This window comes from Dipodomys ordii, unplaced genomic scaffold (genome assembly GCF_000151885.1).
Source record: "Dipodomys ordii isolate 6190 unplaced genomic scaffold, Dord_2.0 Scaffold2, whole genome shotgun sequence".
In the NCBI taxonomy this organism is placed as follows: Eukaryota; Metazoa; Chordata; class Mammalia; order Rodentia; family Heteromyidae; genus Dipodomys; species Dipodomys ordii.
In genome coordinates, this window is record NW_012267218.1 from 11,117,675 (window position 1) to 11,136,374 (window position 18,700).

The window sequence follows — 18,700 nt, forward strand, 5'->3', positions numbered from 1 at the left end:
AAAACGTTGTGATGTGTACTGCTAAAACCTGATTAGATTGAACTCTTGCACAGGGATCATTTATAGTGAGAAGAATGATAAAATGTGAGTTTCAATGTTCCTATTTTGTGGGAGAGGGGGAAAAGACCCAGAGAAGGAATCTGGATGTGGTATCTCCAAGAGCAGAAATTGCATGTCATGTACACAAATGTATTAACCGAAGTATAGCATATGCAGAGGGAGAATTCAAACCATGGTTTAACTCCTTAGAATAATTAACTCCCAGTCTATCCAAATAAATACCAGGAAGCTGCTACTTGGCGTGTGTAGGTGGGGGAAATCAAAAAGGAAGGTGGGGGTGGGGAATTAAGTCTCAATATCATATATATGAAAATGGAACTAGGCCCTTTTAGGGGATTGGGTGGTGTTGGAAGAGATGGGGGAGGGGGACAGGAAGGATGACATAGTCCAAGATGCACTGTACTCATAAACTGACAGATTAAATGGTAATTCCTTTGTACAACTAAAGACAGACCCCCCCCCCCCCCCGAGCAGCACAGAGGGAAGTGAATGCCTGGACCTGAAAGAACGAAAGGAAGCAGGTGGATGACTGAACCAAGGCATCACTGCATGTGTAGGGAAGACATCTGTTCTGTGTGCTTCCAGAGCAGGAAAACTGGGACCATGGTGTGGAAGGGGCAAGGAGGAAGACCTCAGGTGAACTGAAGGGAAGTCTTTCTAGCCATGGACGGTGGTGCTGGAGGATTTCTGCCCTAGGAGGCAGGACGGACTAGAACTCCTTCCAACCCACGTTAAATGGCCCGCAGACCGCTTACCTGACAGAGGGAAACGTTTCCATAAGGCTTTGCCTGGGCATGCAAGTGAGCCTTAGCCTCGCGTTTATCGCCATGCACAAGCAGGATTGGTTTCTTCCTGCAAGGAGATGAGAGTGAGCAGAGCTCAGCTGGCGATGGGCCACAGCCTGAGCCTGAAGCCTGCTGTGCTACAGTGGGGGAGGGGTGGCAATGCAGCAAAGTCCTTGGTTATTTCCTTTCTTTGGTCTAAATGAGCACATAGATAACTATTTGTTTATATAGTTAAGATTCAATTGGGCCTAGAACTTACTAATCAGGCACTTTACTACTTGAGCCAATCCACCAGCCATTTTAGCGTTCAGTATTTTTCCAAACAGGGTCTTGCTTTTTGCCTGAATCACCCTGTATTGTGATACCCCTAATTTATACTACTTGGTAGCTGAGATGACACGCACATACCACTACTCTCAACTTTTTATTGGTTGAGATTGGGGGGGGAAGGGGTGGAGAAGAGAGGGGTGTCTTATGAACTTTTTGCCCAGGCTGGCCTTGAACCACAATCATCCTAAAAGACAACTATTATTGTATAGTCTGATGTTTCTTTTTCCCTATTTTTTGGATTAAGCAACAAATACATATCACACTGCACCTATATGCCCCAAGCCATATTATATGCTATGTATACTGTTCATTAACCAGGATGCAAAAGTAAGTAGGCCCCAAACCAGGCACAGTGGTGCATGCCTGTAATCCCAGACTTTGGGAGGTAGAGCAGGAGGATAGCAGTTCATAGCTAGACTAGGGAACACAAGCAAGTTCCAAGCTAGCCTAGGCTACATGTAAGACAGTGTCTCTAAATAAACAAATAAATAAATAAATAACAAAAAAGGGAACCTGTCTCAAGCCCACAGACTGAAAGAGACTTGGAAAGACATAGCTGGGTTTCAGGGGACCAGAGCCCAAAACATATTGCCATTTTTTGAATTCTGAAGACTCCATGAAAAGAGTCTTTGGAAACAAACTTAAATGGCTTCTGCGGGAATCCTTCATCATCTCCAGTTAACTCAAAGCAAGATGATCCTTAGAAATCAGTATGCTGCTACTAGGGCTTCCAGCACAAGAAAAATGGAATTTTTCTCCAGCAAGCAATCGAGCCATTTCCTACCTGCAGCCGCTTCATGATTCTGCCACATGTCACATGAAAGGAAGACATTCAGCTAGAAAACCACACCACAGCTCATGCCCCTTCAGTGCTAATGCCCAGCTGTCTCATACCCACCTTAGCTTTACTCTAACCGGGCAGGCAAAGCTAAACGAGGCGGCTTACATTCTAACCTTTTTCCTACTTGGAAAAAATAAGTTACAACTGGAAAAACTGTATGGAGGAAAAAACTTCAGAAATACGTACACATCTAACACCTGGACACAAGGAATATCATCAGGTCATAAGGACATTTTGAAAAAGATAAAAGATGATTAATTTTCTATGCACACATTCTAGATGTGAACTAAGGGACTATGGCTGTGGACAGGGTAGTGGATATTGTGTAAGGTTGGAAGTGCTGCTCTAACAAAATGCTAACAATACTGGGTAGCTCAAACTACCCAGTTTCAGAAGCAAGAACTCTGAGATCATTTTCCTGAAGCTGTGTGGGAAAGCCTGCCTCTGGCAGTCTCCTATGTTCCTGGTGTCTTTCATCTGTTTATCTACATTTCCTTTTTTTTTTTTTTTTTTGGCCAGTCCTGGGGCTTGAACTCTGGGCCTACACACTTGTCCCTGGGCTCCTTTTGCTCAAGGCTGGTGCTCTACTACTTCATCCACAGCTCCACTTCCAGCTTTTTAGTGGTTAATTGGAGATAAGAGTCTCACAGACTTTCCTGCCTGGGCTGCCTTCAAACCATGATTCCTCAGATCTCAGCCTCCTGAGTAGATAGGATTACAGGCATGAGCCACGTTTCCTTTTCTAATGAGGGCAACAGCCTTATGGATTACTACTCTTCCCCAACCCCAATGACCTCAGTGAGACTTGACTTGATCCTCTCTGTAAAGCTGATCTCCAGATGCAGTTGTATTGGGAGATGAAGAACCACGCTTGGTTTAGGATTCTTAACCAGTCTTTCACAGGAATTATCCAGAGGAGGGAGTAAAGGAAGTACAGTCTACACATTGCCAATACTGTACAGAGGTGGGGATGGGGAGCACTGGCCTTCAGGTTCTTTGAGAAGCAAAAAGAAGAGAGAAAGGGTCAGTGCAACACAGGGGCATGCTGCAGGAGCTGGTGGCAGCGGTCATGGTGCCTCTGGACAGCTACTCTCTCCTTTTCTAGCAAAGCTGGATTTGATGGAAGACAAAGTGTGCTCAGCTAGAGGATCTTACTTCCGGTGTCCCTTAGAGCTGGTTAGTGTTGTGAGGCAGAGCTGCGCTCAGTGAACAGAAGCAGGTGTTGTGTGGGACCTGCCAGGCCAGCGGCTTGGAGGGGTATGGATGAGGCATCAGCCCTTTCTTTCTTCTCTTCCTTCCTGTTACCTGGAACTCAGACAAGAGCTGCAGCAATGACGGCCATCCTAGACCATGAGGGAACTTAGGATTTAAGTCACACACTAGGACACTGGGACAAAGACAGAAAAGGTAGATGGAGAGCTCGTGGAGAAGAATCATGGTGCTCCCACTCTAGACACACATTGTTTCCAGACTCAGGCTAGAAAATGCAATTTCTGCTTTGCTTGAGCTATTGTATTCTGGGTTTTCTGTTAACACGCAGCTAAACTGAGGCTTCGAGTGCCCAAGTTGCCTGGGAAATTTTAATATCTTACAAAGGATTTCATGTTTTCCTTGTGTATGTATTCTTCTACCCTCCTTGCTGTTATGATTCTGCCACATACATAAATGTGTGAGAGTCAGAGATAAGCACCTGTCAATGTGTACAGCTATGCTTATCTGGTCTGCATGGCTACTGGTGGCAGAACAGAAAATCCATCCCCTCCATGGCATGGATACAGGAAGGTCAGGACCTTCTTTCTCAACTCTAGACCCAAAGGAAGAACCATCCAAGAAACTAAGAGATCTTCAGAGATGAACAGTACTGATGTGCTAAGCAAAGAGTGGTATGCTGGACCCCTGCATGGAATGTGTATGTCCAGACACAACTTGGACATGATCGCTTCCTTCATGCTTCCATTGAACACAAAGTCCCATTATTTGCGTTGGAATTTGTCCTTATCTGCTTCTAGATAGAGCACAGAGGGAAACGCTACGATCTGTAGAAAAGAAACTGTGGTTTCCCCCAAATAATCTCTGTATGCTTTCAATGGTGTCATAAGAGATGGGTGGCTTTTGCCTGAGAAATCTTTCAGTCTTGTGTTAGAAAGTGCTACTGATGAGGGTGTCCCAGTACCCGCGGGACTCACCTGAACTCGGGTGGATACTGCCTTATGAGCCAGTCCACATCAAAGCAGTAGTTAAACTAGACAGAGGAGAAAGAGAGTCACAGGTAATTCAAGCAGGCAGACATGGGAGAAACTGTTATTTAAATGGAAAGACACTTTAAAATAATAATGCACTACATGTATTATTTAGAAACCTAGTTATGCTGCAACACCCATAAATGACCGTGAAATTATCTTCAAGAAATATACTGCTAAAGCCACGCACATAAATGGGGCCAACTGCACCAGGAAGTAGGCTCTAAGGAAGTTACCTCCACAGGCTTCGGGCAGGGTTCGTACTTGTCAACAGGGTTTAGATGATTTCAAGTAGCCCTGAAGTTAAATTCTCATAGCTCTGAGATGTATTTAAAAAGATATGACCTTTTTTCCTCTAGGTATTTGTAGAAAGATACATACTAGAGATAAAGATCCCAGGACTTGTACGAAAGGGAATTTCCTTTCAGCTGAACTTCTCAGAGGGCTGGGTTCACAGGCCTCGGGGTGTGCGTGCTCATTAGGCTAATAATACTCACATTTTACTTTTTTTTGGTGCCAGTCCCGGGGCTTGAACTCAGGGCCTCTGTTCTCACTTGGCTTTTTCACTCATGGCTAGCTTGCCACCACTTCAGTCATGGCTCTTAACTTCCAGATTTTTGCTGGCTAATTTGACATAAAAGCCACATAGGCTTTTCTGTTTGGGCTGGCTTTGAACCATGATTTTCAGATTCCAGCCTTCTGAGTAGCTAGGGTTATAGGTGCCCAGTTAACAATCACATCTTGACCACATGTTCTACACTGGTCTTACCTTAGTGGCCTCTTCTCACACCCACAGAATTTTGAACACAAGCTCAAATTAGCTCAGAGAGCAGAGCACCCACAAATTCACCCCACATCCCATTGGAGACTAGGATTCTCAAGGGCAAACCAAGCAAGAAGGGACCAAGCAGGCTAGCTTGCTTCAAATGACAAGCATCTTTTCTATCTCTTAAGAATCTGTGCTGTTCCTGTGCCTAAACACCAACAGACCAGCCTAGCCAGGGAGGAGGTGGACATGCCCAAGTCCCCTTCGGGCCCTTTCACTACTCTCTGGGATGTGAAGAATACTTGTGTTTTTTTCCTAAATCAAATCAAAATTAACTTGCCATCCACATTCTCCCCAGAGATGCCAGCATCATCCTTTGAAATCATCAGGGTTCCAAAAAGTCATCTTTCAGGCTGGATTATCCAAAACAACTTTTTGGCCACTCCTTGTGGCATGGTCAAGAGTCAGATGTGGACTGGCATTGGTGGCTCACGCCTGTCATCCTAGCTACTCAGGAGGCTGAGATCTGAGGATCACAGTTCGAAGCCAGCCTGGGTAGGAAAGCCTGTGAGACGCATCTCCAATTAAATGCCAAAATGCTGGAGATGGAGCTGTGGCTCAAGGGGTGGAATGCTAGTGTTGACCAAAAAAAAGTTTGGGGACAGTGTCCAGGTTCTGACTTCAAGCCCTAGGGCTAGGGAAAAAAAAAAGACAGATATGACCCACAGTCACTCATATTCTGTGTCAGTGCCTATACATCCCACAATGAGGGTCCTTGGAGGCTGACTCCAGACAGGGACCTTCCACAGGACTGACATATGTTCTGTTATAAAGTCATTTAATTATTGCCCACCTGAACAACATCAACAACAACATCAACAACAACAAAACTTTACACTCACCTGAGCTGAAGAAACAAGCGTCCCAAATAGAGGAGATAAAATATCTACAAAGACAAAATAAAAATAGGATTCAGTCAGACAAAAAAAATCCTTAGGCCTAACAAGCACCATTATCTTATGTAACAGTTATGGATCATAAAGATTTGGATCAGAAAATAAGAAACTGAAAAGCTACCACAAAGTGACTAACACTAAAAAAATCTATGAAAAAAATGTCCCCATGCCATCATATGGTATTTATTATATGTCCTTTTACAAAATACAATGTAAAACTAAAATCTAACACTTCAATACTAGCAGAGCTTTGAAGCTGTTAACACAGGGAACGTGATGCCTGTTCATTCCAGGATCTGTGAATCTTCACATCTCCAAAACCCCTACTATTGTCTCTACCTTTTGAAATCTGTCCACCTTTCAAGAACCATTTGAAGTCCCCCTTCCTCCATGAGATCTTCTAGACCACTCACAGTTCCAGCTTATGGGAGTCTGGCATAACAAACTGCATAGATTTAGATACCAGGAAGTCTTGAGTTAAGCCACAGCTCTGTGGACTTGGGCAGTTTATGTAACTGTTCTAAACCCCAGATGATGTCCACAGAGGACCTTGGGAACATCTCCTCATTGGTTGTTCTGAGGGTAAAATATACTTAAAAACTCTTTTCATGACATGATCTCCTCTTCTTCAAATCCTGGTGGTCCATCAAAACAAAACAATAAAACAAAAACAATTACAAAGAAAAAAAAAACCAAAAGATAGTCTACAGAATGGGAGAAAACATATTTCAAGCTAGTCAAAGGATAAAGAGAAGTATCCAGAATATACAAAGAGCTAATAAAAAAATTAGTCAGCATAAGAACAAATTCAATAAATGGGCAAATGATCTGCAAACACAGTTCTTGGAAGAAGTACAAGTGGCTACTAACACAAAAATGTTCATTTCCTTAGACATAAAGGAAATGCATACCAAAACTATATTAAGATCCCATTTCATCCTAGTAAGAGCGGCAGCCATCAAGAAAAAACAGCAAATGCTATCAAGGATGTAGGGGATAAAGAACCCTTATACTAAAAAACAGACCTACCTTACGATCCTGCCCTATCATCCTTGGTCATATGCCTAAAGAAGTGTGAATCAATATACAATCAAGATACCTGAACACCCATGTTTACTGCAGCACTGATCACAGAAATCAGCTGAAATGTCCAACCACTGATAGATGGAAAATACTCTATACAGAGATAGAGCGGGAGATCATCATGTGGAGATAAGCCATGCTTAAATAGCCAAATTGCATTTTCTCACTCATTTGTAGTACCTAGACCCTAAATAATGATAATGATGATGATGATGATGATGATGATGGATGATGGAGTATGTATGTAAATGAGGCACTTCTGGATTGGGTTGAGTGGGAGGGGGAAGGAAAAGTATGTAAATGAGGCACTTCTGGATTGGGTTGAGTGGGAGGGGGAAGGAAATACCGAGGAGTGAAGAGGAACAAAGTATATTACACACAAACATAACACACATATACACACACACACACACACAAAGACAACCAATGGAACTTTCCAAATACTGTTTGAAAAAGAAGGAAAGAGGAAAGGGTAGAAGAGTGATATCATTGGGGGGAGAGGGCGGTGAACTTAATCAAAATTCACTAAGTGGATGTGCAACATTATTACAAGGAGATTCTCCTCTTACTTTTTTTTTTTCCTGCTGGTCCTGGGACTTGAGCGCTGTTCCTGATCTTTTCTGCTAGCATTCTGCCACCTGAGTCACAACTGCACTTCTGGCTTTTCTGGTGTTTAAATGGAGATAAGCACTTTCCTGCCTGAGCTGGCTTTGAACTGGGATCCTCAGATCTCAGCCTCCAGAGCAGCTAGGACTACAAGTGTAAGCCATCAGTGGCTAGATCCCCTCTTACTATTTTGGCACTGTTTTCTGTTCTCTCTAAAACAAAAGCACTGACAACTATCACTGATTTCTTCAGAGTACCTAGAAAAGAGATTCTTTAAAAACCTGTACAATTGAACTCACTACAATATGGGATTCAATTCATCAACAATTTACATTTAACACACAAGATATACAGATGTATGAGCCAGAAAAAAAAGGTTAATCTGAAAGAAGAGGAATCAGGTTTGTTGTTAAATCTGCCATGTGAATATACTGTTTGGGTCACTTCACACATTTGCGTGCTTTTCTGAACCCAGGTGTAGGGATGAGAGCACTAAAACCTGAGGAATGCCAGGTCCTGAGTTAACTACAGACCAAATGAATGGTGGGTAGCGAATTTGCCTTCAAGTTTAGAGCTCCTACCTGGATGGCTGGTGGCTCATGTCTATAATCCTAGCTACTCAGGAGGCTGAGATCTGAGGATGAAAGTTCAAAGCCACCCTGAGCAGAAAAGTCCATTAGATTTCTATCCCTAGTTAACTAGGGAAAAAAAAAAAAGAGCTGGAAATGGAGCTATGGCTCAAGTGATAGTGTCAGCCTTGAGTGTATAAAGTCATGCAAGAGCATGAGGCCCTGAGTTCAAGTCCTAGTACTGGTGAAAAGAGTCTAGAGCTCCCGCCATCTGTTGCTATGGAGAACCACCAAAGGCCAACTTCTATCCCATCTCTGAAACATCTAGCTATCTGCTCTCCCTTTGGCTTTTGTTACAGGAACCCAGTCAGGTAACCTGACTAGACAGTAGACTCCCCTGGAAGGCTTGTGAAAGCAAACTACAGGTGCTGGCCCCAAGTTGGATTCAATGAATCTGGGGTAAAGCTGAGAATGTGCATTCTCATGTGGCTGTCCCAGGGAGCAAGGCGAACAGCCGCCGTTAGGACGATGCTGTCTTGTTGAGGCAGTGCCACTGGTCAAGTTTAATCGTTCACGTTAAATCCTGTGCTCAGGATCACCAGAGGCTGAGAATACATGCCACCCACCCTCAGTAATCAGCTTCCTGTCAAACTCAGGCACCTGCTTATCAGAGAGAATTCTCCCTTCTCCCCCTCCAGTAAGTTAAGACACACAGGACCTGGAGGTCATCCCAGGCTGCCCTACTTGATTGGCAGAGAATGTGCCGGGGCACTGCGCATCCTTACCCTTGATGTGCAGGGCTTTGCAGTTGTACTTCGCCTTAATTCCTGAGACTCTAGTGAGGTAAAACTGGAAAGGATTCCCTTTATCCAGCATGTCCCAAATGTCCTGGCCTTCCCCTGATGTCTCATACTCATCTTTTTCCTCTCTGAGCCTGTGGCTAGCAGGAGGGCCAAGATCTGGGGCTTTGGGGGCAGCACCAGGTTTGGGAGAGGAGATGTCCTTTTCTTCTTTAACCACCATGTTCTTGGCCTGAGGCTGCTGCTGCTCCTGCCGTCGTGGCTGCAGCTCATCATCACTACTGGACAGACACCAGCCTAGGTCTTCCTGGGAACCACTCTTCTGCTTCTTGGGAAGTGAAACCGATTCTGTGTTGCTGAATTTCACAGGTGAGGTCTGTCTTCTGTGCGCAGCTTTCCGAGCCTCGGAGCAGGTGTATTTTGGCTCATTCTTGGCTCCCTGCTGAGCATGGGGGAGAGAAGATGTGCATGGCTTCTCCAATGGAGGTCCTGGGGGCTTCTCATCCTCGCTTTCATCACTGCTGGATATGGTCCACCTCCCGTAACTGCTTTCCTGAGTCATCGTGCTTCTGGAAAGGAAAGGTGGAAATATTTCCCATTCAATAAGCCACTGGCAAAATAATTTTATTACCTACAAATTCCCTATCAGATGAACTTCTACAACAGGTGCAGTACTTCTGACACCTAACAAGAGGCTGGGTCACATAACTTGAGTCATTTCACACACTCTCCCTTGGACATCTTATTCTTAGATGCCCTTAGGGAAGAAGCTGGAGCCCAATTCTTAACCAAAATACTGGTTAACTCTGAAGCTTCTAACAAGAGCTTGGGGTTAAGGCCAATTTAAGGAATTTTAAGTCATTTTAAGATAAGCACTAGTGGCTCACATCTGTAATCCCAGCTATATAAAAAAAGACTATGAGCTGAGAATCATGTTCAAAGCCAGCCGGGGCAGGAAAGTCCGTGAAACTCTTACCTACAATGAACCAGCAAAGAAGCTGGAAGTAGAGTTGTGGCTCAATTGAAAAAGCTTAAGGATAGCACCCAGGCTTTCAGTTTAAGCCCCAGTGGTGGCACAAGAAAAAAAAGTAATCTTCCCCCTCCCTATTTTTTTTTTTTTTTGGTCGGTCATGGGGCTTGAACTCTGGGCTTGGGCGCTGTCACTGTGCTCTTCAGCTCAAGGCAAGAGCTCTACCACTTGAGCCACAAAACCACTTCCGGTTTTCTAGTGGTTTATTGGAGATCAGAGTCTCATGGACTTTCCTGCCCAGCTGGCTTTGAACCGCGATCCTCAGATCTCAGCCTCCTGAGTAGCTAGCATTACAGGCGTGAGTCACCAGCGCCCGGCTTCATTTTTTTTTTTTTTAATCTTACTTTTTTGAAATAGGCCTCACTGTTGTCAAACTTGTGGTGATTCTCTGGCCTCAGACTCCTTAGGGCTGGGGTGGAATGACAAAACACTGAAGAAAAACACTGAAGGCGGCAGAAGATGGAAGGGCCAGCTGGCTTCCAGAAGCTGGCAGAACCCTCAGTGGAAGTATTTTCCTCAGTTGTTTCCAATCTGCAAAGGTTAAGAAAGCATATAACTGAGTTTGTTACAAAGTCAGCCAGGTTTTCTACAGGAGAGAATCAAGACTGATCTCTTCACACCTGCCTAAACAACTCAGCTTTTAAAAAACCTTTTATACTTTCTGTTTTAACTTCAACTTTTCTAGTGTACTAAACCCCTGAGACTGCTAGACAGATGCTGTTTTAAGCTGTTATACTTTTGCTTTAAAAGAACTATTTTAGTGTTTTGTCTTAGATTTTTTTTTAAATTACTTGAAAACAGAAGCAGCACTTAAGGAAAAATGGAAGCTTACTGACTTCTCAAACAACACTAAAGCAAGGAATTTCGTAACAAAATCCAATTAAGAGGCCTCAGGCTGGGCGGAGGGCAGGTGTAGCTGAATTGTGCAGACGGCTCAACACTACTAAAACCCAACCAAACTGAGCCCAAACCACTGGAATCCTCAAGCTGCTCTCCTTCAATTCCTTCCCCATTCTAAAACAAATATTAGGTCTCAGAGTTTTAGTTGAGAAAGAATTCAGCTTCCAGTCAGAGAAATGTATCCTCAGAAGTTTTCTTCCTTACTTTGTTTTGTTTGAGATGGGTCTTGCTATGGAGCCTAGACTAGACTCAAATTTGCTATCCTAAATTAGCTGTCTCCGGAGTGCTGGGTTGAGTCCGGCGGCAGGCACTACTACACCTGACTTTTAAACATTTTTTAAGTGCAGTGTTTCACAAATTTGTGTGACATCCTCACATTAGGCCATGCCAAATCTCTGTCATCCCTGTTTTGGTTGTGTGCGGGCTATAGCATTTGCAGAATCTTGAGACCATCATCATTTCTTCCCCAGGACTACACAAAGATTGCCACCTGTACCAACAACACAAATCCCCAAACCCTGAGAACTCCCTGAGCAACACAGTGGCTGTGAATTAGTTTGTAGGTTTTATCTATTTTTTTTTCTCCTAAAACCTCAAGGGGGTGGGATTCCCAGTAATAAGGTAGGATTAAGTATACAAATAATGTGCTTAAAAAGACATTTACTGGAGAACATAGCCCTTTGTATAGTCCTGCTTTAAACATAGTGTTAACTACAAGATGGAGCGAAGAGCATTCCAGGTAGAGGGAACCGAACTTGCAAAGTGGAGGAGCTGGGAACCGAGTTCAGGACCGCTGCAAGGGCAGACAGGATTTAGGACAAGCAGTGATCCAGGATAAAGGAGGTTGGCAGAGACACTGGATTATAATCTAAAACAACAGGGCCCCCAAGATGAGGAGTGCCTTGGCCTGATCTGCTCTTGTAGACGAGTATGTCTGCTACAACTCTGGGCGAGGAGAGTCCTGAAGGGTAGCTCATGGGATGACGTCGGGTGGTTACTGAACAAAGTGGGCCTGGGAGTAGGCCGCCGGTGGGAGGGGGGGGGCGGATACCCAGGTATAGACTCACTTCATCCTTACAATCCTGTATCTCGGACCCCGGCCTCGCTCTCCCCCTTTAAGGGGAAACTGAGGTCGGAAAGGCTGAGTGCTTAGCACGTGGGTGTGCAAGCGACAAGCTCTGGCAACCGATTGCCCCTGCCCCCCCTCCCCCACTAACCCCAGGCTGGGCTCACAGCGCGCGCCCCTCAGAGCCGCAGCTAACTGCAGGAAACTGGGGTCCTGCGCACCCCAGAATGGCTTAGCTGGTCGTTCACGGGCTGGCAGGGCCCCACGAGGAGAACGGAGCCGGATCCTGGGACGGCGGGAACAGAACCCACGGCAGTCACAGCGCACCTACCTCGCACGCGAGTCCTCCGCCGCCGGCCCCGCCCCCTGCAGGGCACTGCGCCTGCGCAGCGCGTTCAAACCCTGCGCTCGGTGCGCGCGCCCAGCTACGTCACCTTCCCGGAAGCCCGCCCCGCGGTCTCGAAGTCCGCCGGATGCCGGGTGCCCAGGCGTTCCGCCCCGTCCCCGGCCGCCCCCGGAGAGGGAGGGCGCTGGGAAACCTGGCTTCCCCCCGGCTCTCGGCTCACCCGCCGGGGACTAGCCAGAAAGGGGAGTAACTGGGGTGAGGGTGGGGGGAGAGGCGTGGGAACAGTTCCTCAGTTAGCAAAGTTCTCCCTCTTCCCTCCCCCTGTGCGGAGTCTTCGTGCACAGCCTCGGGCTCCGGGGCTGCGGCCAGGGCCGGCTGTCGAAGAATTTAGGGGGTGAGTTAAGGTTAAAGGACCAAGAAATCTGTGTCCCAGGAGACGTGGGCTCGGCTGGCATGCAGAGGTTAGAAGCTGCTGGAAAAATCAAAAAGTTACAGGGGTTCCCTCCAGACTTGGAACCACGAATGAATGCCTCCTGGGGAACAGGTGTGTTTTTGTTAGAAATCCGTTTGAAAAGAGGACACTCCTCCCTCCCCCCCCCAAACAATTCCTTGCACGGAGAAAGGACGTCGGCTGTGCAAATGCAGACGTCCCTTCTCAAGCCAGGCATGACTTCCAGAAGGTCGGGTGCACAGTCTAAAAGACCAGTTTAATTCATTTATTTCAAGTTCCTTTGGGTCCAACCCGGTATCGGATTCCGGGATGTGACTTCGTTCTACCCTGAGCGATGCATCCCCACTGATGGGCTGACTTAAATATGAATCGACTCCTGCGCTTCGCTCAGCTCGGTCTGTTCTTTTCCTCCTTGGCTCACACTTCTCTAGTGTCTCTCTTAACACCTAACCCGCCGTGGATCGAAACAACCCAAAGGACTGTACCGCGAGGCGGGCGAGAGACATCCCCGGCGGCACGCAAGGAGTTAAGAAACCAGGCTGGGGCGGAGCCAAGTGATGGGGGCGGGCCTGGGAAACCTACGCGCCCCACTCCGGGCCGTGGAAACGTTGCTCAACAAAACCTTTGGCCAATAGCACGTCTGAGTCAACGCCCGTGGCTCGCACGCTGTCCAATGGCAGGAGACATTGCAGTTGCGCGGTGAAGTTCAGCACCCTGAGCGGCGGTGGGCGTGGCCGCGAGGTGCTGGGGTCCCTGTGTGGCGGGAAGTGGTCGGGGAGTCGGAACCTCTGGGTTCGGTCCTGGCCGGGATGTTTTTATCCGAGGCTGGGGCCCGGCCTCGGACCCGGGAAGTTAGCCCGGCTGAACGCAAGAAGTGGGTGGAAGTAGGTGTCTGGAAGGCTACTCTTGAGTTTTGGAATTAAGTTTGTCCGTCTTCGTCTCAAGCCAGGTTAAGCTCAGGCCTGGACTGCTTTTAAAAGGCTCCTGGTGGATACTTAAGAGTCCTGGAGTTGTCGGCGCCCTGGCTTCTGTCCAATGTCCACTTCGGTCCACTTCCAGATTTCTTTCTTCTCCTCCCCGTCCATAGTGGCTCCATGTTAGCCCTGTGTGCGTGTGTGTGTGTGTGTGTGTGTGTGTGTGTGTGTGTGTGTTGGGGGGGGGGGGGGGGTGGAGAGATAATATTAAAGTTTGGGTAATAAAAGCACACTTTTGGGCCCTACTCCTGAGATTGAGATTTTCAAGATTCAAATTTAGTGCCAACTAGTAATAAAATAAGAGTTTCTGATTTCTGTCACACTAACTGAAGGTATTTAATATCCTTTAGGTGTTTAAAGCCTGTGATGAAGATAACAAAGGCTATCTAAGCAGAGAGGACTTTAAGGTTGCTGTTGTAATGCTGTTTGGGTACAAGCCCTCCAAGGTACAGCTTTCTCTATGTATTTAGGGATGGGGTAGATAACACAGTATGAATGGGTCTTAGGAAAACTGCCCTGGCTAGGTTAGATTGTTTATGGGGCACACTGATGAATTATATTATATATATTATATTATATATCTTCTCAAAGACTCATCCCAGGGATGAATTAGAAATCTGCTTCACTGGAATCCACAAAACCATGAAGTTTCTAACAATTATGAAATAGTAGAAGAATGCCAAGTGAGAAGACTGGGAAGGGGATATTTGTAGCAGGAGGACTTCATGTAGGAAGTGACTTGCACTGTCTCTTCCCCTTAAAACTTTTTTTCTTTTGCTCTTAAGTTGTAAAAGTAATACATTCACATATTTAAAAAGGCAGACTGGGGCACCTTGAGTTCGGAGATGACTGTGAGCATACGGGTATGTTCACTCCTGGGTGCTGAGGTTCTTGTGTGAATCTCTGGGTGCTGAGGTTCTTGTGTGAATCTCTCAGATTTTGCCGGCTCCCTTAGTGATGGGAACTAAAGAAGTGATGGCAGGAGATGGATGTGTGAGTCCTCATTTTACAGCTAGAAGCTCAAAAAATGAAACTGGTTGGCATTACCCAGGAAGATCTCTTCAGAATGGAAGATCAGTAATCAAGAGAGGAAACAATTAGGGAAGCCACCATTTAAAAGGAGGTATAGGATTCCAGGAGGAAGATGGAGTGGAGCCATTTGAGAGGAACCAGGAATGTGCAGGGAACCCAAGATGGTAGAGAATTCAAGACTGACAGTGGAAAAAAATGTGAGAGCACTTGCTGAGGCTCTGATTCCTTAGGGTTTAGACAGCTTTGTAAGAATCGAGGGGAAATGGTTCTATGTTAATACTTCATATACAGATGGCCTCAAATGTGTTAAATTGCAGAGGGGGGGGAAAGCTGGACTAGATCAAAATATTATGCAATGGTTTTCATTGGATGGCCACTTTCTTTTCTTCATAATTTATATACTTGTCCACACCAATTGTATGTTCCTTTTGTGTATGGTTGGGGGGGGGGAATCCTGGGCTTGAGCAAAAACACAGCTCTACTTCTGGCTTTTTGGTGGTTAACTGGAGATAAGAATCTCTGGGGCTTTCCTGCTCTGGCTGGATTCAAACTGTGATCCTCAGAGCTCAACCTCTTGAGTAGCTAGGGTTGTAGACTTGAACCACCAGCACTCGGCTTATATGTTATTGTTGTATCAGGAAAAAAATTAAAATGAAGCCATAGAGTTTATTGGAACAATTACTGTTTTTTAAATCTAAAGCAGAAAAGTAATCTTTTAGTTATGGTCTTATAGGGCAGCCAAATTGATTTTATGTACTTAAACTATATTTGTCAATTGAATAAAGTTTTGGGAGCCATTGAAGTTTATAGTAGATTAGTGTCTGGTATCTTAGAGAAGGTGAAGGAAAAGTAAGATGTTGAGACATATTACTTTCCTTCCTGGTTCAATAAAGTTGGTTTCTCATAAAATACATCTTTTTTCTTAGCAGCTGGAGTTAAAAACTTGTGTTGTTAAAACACTTGATAAAATTATATGCCCTTTCTTCTTTTGTAGATTGAAGCAGATTCTGTGATGTCTTCATTAAATCCCAGTACTTCTAGTAATACGACAGGTAAGGTTCATTTTCTGCCCCTTTTTTAGACATTCAAAAAACCAGAGTTTAAGAACATCATAATTAAGAACAAACATCATAAGATTCATTTTCTGCCCCTTTTTTAGACATTCGCAAAACCAGAGTTTAAGACCATTATAATTAAGAACAAACATCATTTAAAACACATTTTTTTGTTTTTAATTTCAAAGGAAATGTTTTGATTCTTTTTAATTTTGGTTAATACGTGTGGTATGTGCTTTAGTAGGATAATTTTAACAGTTGCACAGCATAAAGACAAAAATGCCATTCGTCAGTTCACTCATGTTGAAAATGAGCTTGTGTTTCCTGACTTGAGTAGCTGGCTGGATGAAGGTAGCAGTTACTGAAATAGGAGGACTGGGGTGAGGATAATTGTTTTGATGAGATTAAGAGTCTATGTATGCTAAATTTCAAAAGTTTCAATCCATTGTGTTATAGCAATTGGACTGTATTAAATGTGGAGCTCAGAGGGAAGCACTGGCTAAAGAAATGAATTTGGGGTCATCAGTAGCTTTAAAAATTACTGACTAGATGAGAGTACTTGGAGAACTGCATAGATTGAAAAAAATCTTAGGACTTGTAGCCAATAGAGGTTAAGTAGAGAATGAGAAAAAGGCAAAGAGACTTAGCAGTCTCCAAGGAGCAAGAAGAAATCAAATGTCCAATCAAAAGCCAAGACAACTCGGCTCCAGTGGCTCATGCCTGTAATCCTAGCTGCTCAGGAGACTGAAATCTGAGGATTGCAATTTGAAGCTAGCCTAAGCAGGAAAGTGTGTGAGACCCTTCTTTCCAATTAACCAGTAAAATTCAGGAGTGAAGCTGTGGCTCAAGTGGTAGAGTACCAGTTCATGCCAAAATACCTAAGAGAGAGCTCAAGGCCCTGAGTTTAAGCCCCCCCCCCACGACTGGTGAGTATTGCCATGAACATCGTGTGATATGATGTGATGTGAACATCACCTGATAGGTTGGGTAGATAAGAACTGAGGAGAAACCATTGTTGGAACTGGCAGCCTAGAGGTCTTTGTAACTTGAGTAAGAGGAGTTTCAATGTGATAGCTTCAACCTATTCATATTAATACTTTTTACTGCATAAAAATGATGTAATGGAATGAGCTCAGCTGCCCTATTAAAAGACAGATGTTGTCAGATTGGATTTTAAAAAGCAGGGCCTGACTCTGTATGTAGCCTACAGGAGCCCACTTTATATATGAAGACATAAAAACTAATAGTGCTCAGGCCCTGAGTTAATACTGGGATTAACAATACCGGAAGATCTCAAACATGGTTTCCACCTTTGGTTAGCTACCAAAAAAATAGCTAAAATCTTTTTATATACAAGGTAGATATGTCATATGAAATACGACTTTTAGAACTATTAGTAGAAGAATAAGGTTTTTTTTTCCATAATCCCTGACTTAATAGTGTTTCCATAGGTTTTTAATTACCTATTATAAATTTTCACACTTCCCAAATATTGTTTCTTGGATGTTTAATTAGCTGTAATATATTGATGAAACCTTTCGTCCATTTTTTCTTAGGATTTCCAGTGTACAAAAAGTCTGTCTTTTGGCAGAAGGATTTCCTGAATGTCTGGGCTGATCTGGTTTCCCTGGGTTAGGGGTGCCATGATAAGTCTGTCTGGACAGCGATCTCCCTGCCTTGTTATTTTATGCAGTTTCTCTGTTTTGTGGCTTTTCTGGTACTGGAATGAAAGGTACTGTTAGCAGCTCTTACTCATTCAGATTTCCTTTCTTGTGTGTGGCCTCTTGTTTTGAATTGAGGATTTGATTTCAAATCCTCAAGGATTTGAAGGGTTTTTTTTCCATTTTGAGGGAAGGTTAATTTTTTTATTAGTGCATATTGTATTTTTCTTTTTTTTTTTTGTTGGTCGTGGAGCTTGAATTCTGGGACTGGGCACTGTCTCTGAGCTCTTTAGCTCAGGCTAGTGCTCTACCACTTAAGCCACAGTGCCCACTTCTGGCTTTTTCTGTGTGTGTAGTGCTGAGAAATTGAACCCTGGGCCTCATGCATGCCAGGCAAACACTCTACCACTCAGCCACCTTCCCAGCCTGGGAAGGTTAATTTTTGTTTCCTTAATTCTCTCTGAGATACAGAATGTGGTGAATTCTGCAGGAAGTTTTCCTACATTCTTTGCCTGTGTAGTTGTCTGATAGAAAGATAGAGTGGTCTGATAGAAGAGTTCAGTGCTGGAACTTTTGTCCACATTCAGTGTGTTTACAAGACTCAGTATTTTTTCATACTACACCTGATTTCATAGAGAGGCTTTTCCATTGGTATTGCATTCATGTCCTACCTTCTCCTTCCCTCTCTCCCCCAGGGTTTGAACTCAGGACCTCACACTTAGGTGGCATTTTACCACCAGAGCTATGTAACTCTAGCCCAGCTTTTTTTTGCTGATTACTTTTTGTGTATTCACACAAGATACAAACTAAGAGGTGGCTAGTAGTAAATGAATATCTAGGTATGTCATGGATTCTCTCTTCCTCTGTGTGTTTTCCTAATATTAGAGAGAGTTTTGACTTGAAACTGAACATAGCTTATGCTCACATGATTGACAAAAGTCCTTCCTCTTGAGGTCTCTAGGGTTTGAGTTTTGCCTTTATGTAAAAGTGTTTCTCTCAATTTTTACAGTCATGGGACTTATTCCCCCTTCCTACACTTCTCCTATTTCTTTTTTTTGTGTGTCATTACAGGGACTTGAACTTAGGGTGTAGGTGCTGGCCCTTAGCTTTTCTGTGCAAGACTGGTGTTTCACCACTTGGGTCATAGCT

At 44.4% G+C, this 18,700-nt stretch overlaps 2 protein-coding genes across 3 annotated transcripts in view; one reads left to right on the plus strand and one right to left on the minus strand.

Annotated features, from left to right (window-relative positions):
• Window positions 1-12,384, minus strand: part of Tdp1 (tyrosyl-DNA phosphodiesterase 1) — a 70,693-nt gene extending 58,309 nt beyond the window's left edge. Inside the window, exons 1-6 of the mRNA XM_013013353.1 lie at window positions 12,364-12,384; window positions 10,411-10,597; window positions 9,022-9,605; window positions 5,925-5,968; window positions 4,203-4,258; window positions 816-912 (exon numbers count right to left, since the gene is read on the minus strand). Coding sequence (XP_012868807.1) covers window positions 816-912; window positions 4,203-4,258; window positions 5,925-5,968; window positions 9,022-9,598 — 774 coding nt within the window. The 5' untranslated portion in view covers window positions 9,599-9,605; window positions 10,411-10,597; window positions 12,364-12,384. The remainder of the gene's footprint in view (window positions 1-815; window positions 913-4,202; window positions 4,259-5,924; window positions 5,969-9,021; window positions 9,606-10,410; window positions 10,598-12,363) is intronic.
• Window positions 12,385-13,569: 1,185 nt separating this feature from the next.
• Window positions 13,570-18,700, plus strand: part of Efcab11 (EF-hand calcium binding domain 11) — a 136,310-nt gene continuing 131,179 nt past the window's right edge. For both annotated transcript variants that reach the window (XM_013014213.1, XM_013014220.1), the window contains exons 1-3: window positions 13,570-13,713; window positions 14,154-14,249; window positions 15,830-15,875. In XM_013014213.1, the coding sequence (XP_012869667.1) occupies window positions 13,639-13,713; window positions 14,154-14,249; window positions 15,830-15,875 (217 nt within the window). In that variant the 5' untranslated portion in view covers window positions 13,570-13,638. The remainder of the gene's footprint in view (window positions 13,714-14,153; window positions 14,250-15,829; window positions 15,876-18,700) is intronic.